General features: G+C 46.1%; 1 protein-coding gene across 1 annotated transcript in view; it reads left to right on the top strand.

The window, feature by feature from the left end:
* The window catches only part of slmap (sarcolemma associated protein), an 88,120-nt gene that overhangs the window by 27,985 nt on the left and 58,851 nt on the right, over positions 1-1,284 (top strand). The window contains exon 3 of the mRNA XM_015400666.1: positions 609-681. Within this exon, the coding sequence (XP_015256152.1) occupies positions 609-681 (73 nt within the window). The remainder of the gene's footprint in view (positions 1-608; positions 682-1,284) is intronic.

The following is a 1,284-nucleotide window of genomic DNA, read 5'->3' on the forward strand; positions in this document are numbered from 1 at the left end:
GATTACGGCTGGTATGCGATAGAAAGAGCGTTGACCTCCACGGGCCGTGCAACCAACAATTACACACGATTTCACCATTTTTCACTGTCAATACTGCCTAAGGCTGCCACCCAATATGGTGGACGCGCTGAGTAGTCACGTGAGCGTGACGTCACCTGAAAACCCCCTATGTAGTGTGAACCCTTGGTCAAGTCTGACAGGAAGAGCGCTGTCTTGTTCCAGGCCTTTTCTAAAGAGCTGGTTAGTTGTAGTGTTAGAGGTTCGACCAGACTCGCCGGCTAATGGTTTAGGCCCGCAGCGGAGTTTCAGTCCCAGGAAGTGCGCGCTGGTATTCTGAGGGTCATTCATTCAGCAGCCGTGGCTTTGGACCCCAGGAAGGGCCTGGATTGCTGCTGTGGGTGGATGTGTGGTGGTTTGGGGATGGACACCAATCACAGAGATCAAAGGTCTATTATTGATATAACAAAGTTTTCATCTTAGTCCCGTTTATTGATCTTTGATGTTTTTCAGCCTGACATCAATCAGAGACTAACTGTTGAAACACAAAATAAAACGTTTCTTTGTCATGTGAGCATGTTGCTTAGTAACACTTCTGTGTGTCTCCTCAGTCACCCATGGCTGCATCGTGTCAACAATCAAACTCTTTCTACCTGATGGGATGGAGGCCCGCAGACGAAGCGAGTAAGTCACAGTCGTACCCTAGTTATGTCCCCTATAAAAGGCCGTTGCGCCTCGGGGCTTCCACGCGGTTCTTTTCCTGGGAGCAAGTTATTTACTACTCTTAACTCAAACTGGGTAAAACCATGAAAAAAGGACTATAAAAACAGGAGTAAAAAATAACAGAGTTTATTCCAGATCAGGTCGTTACAGGACAGAGAAAAATGCTTGGAGCTAAAACAGCTGTGGGCTCAGAAATCACGTCCGGCAAAGATTGAGCCCCGAACAAGGTCATCTTCTCCTTCTTATACCTCATGAGTCCATGTGTTGGATCATGTAGATGTTTAGCTGTCCATATCAGAAACTGACACGCCATCCATGCCCTGACGTATATGCATCTTGCCTCTATGCCCAAGAATTACAGATAGCTCTCCTCTATCAGTCCGGCTCCAAAACGTACCCATATCCTGTGTATCTTTAAAAGACAAGAAGGCTGTCCTATTTAGATGACCTCCGTACACACAGTGACATCCACCATGTGAAGGAAGGCCTTCTACTCTGTCTAATCTGGCTAACAAAGTAACAGTGCAAATGATGTATAAAGAATTAACCTAGATTTGGGTGAAA

This window comes from Cyprinodon variegatus, unplaced genomic scaffold (assembly GCF_000732505.1).
Source record: "Cyprinodon variegatus isolate N-32 unplaced genomic scaffold, C_variegatus-1.0 Scaffold1131, whole genome shotgun sequence".
In the NCBI taxonomy this organism is placed as follows: domain Eukaryota; kingdom Metazoa; phylum Chordata; class Actinopteri; order Cyprinodontiformes; family Cyprinodontidae; genus Cyprinodon; species Cyprinodon variegatus.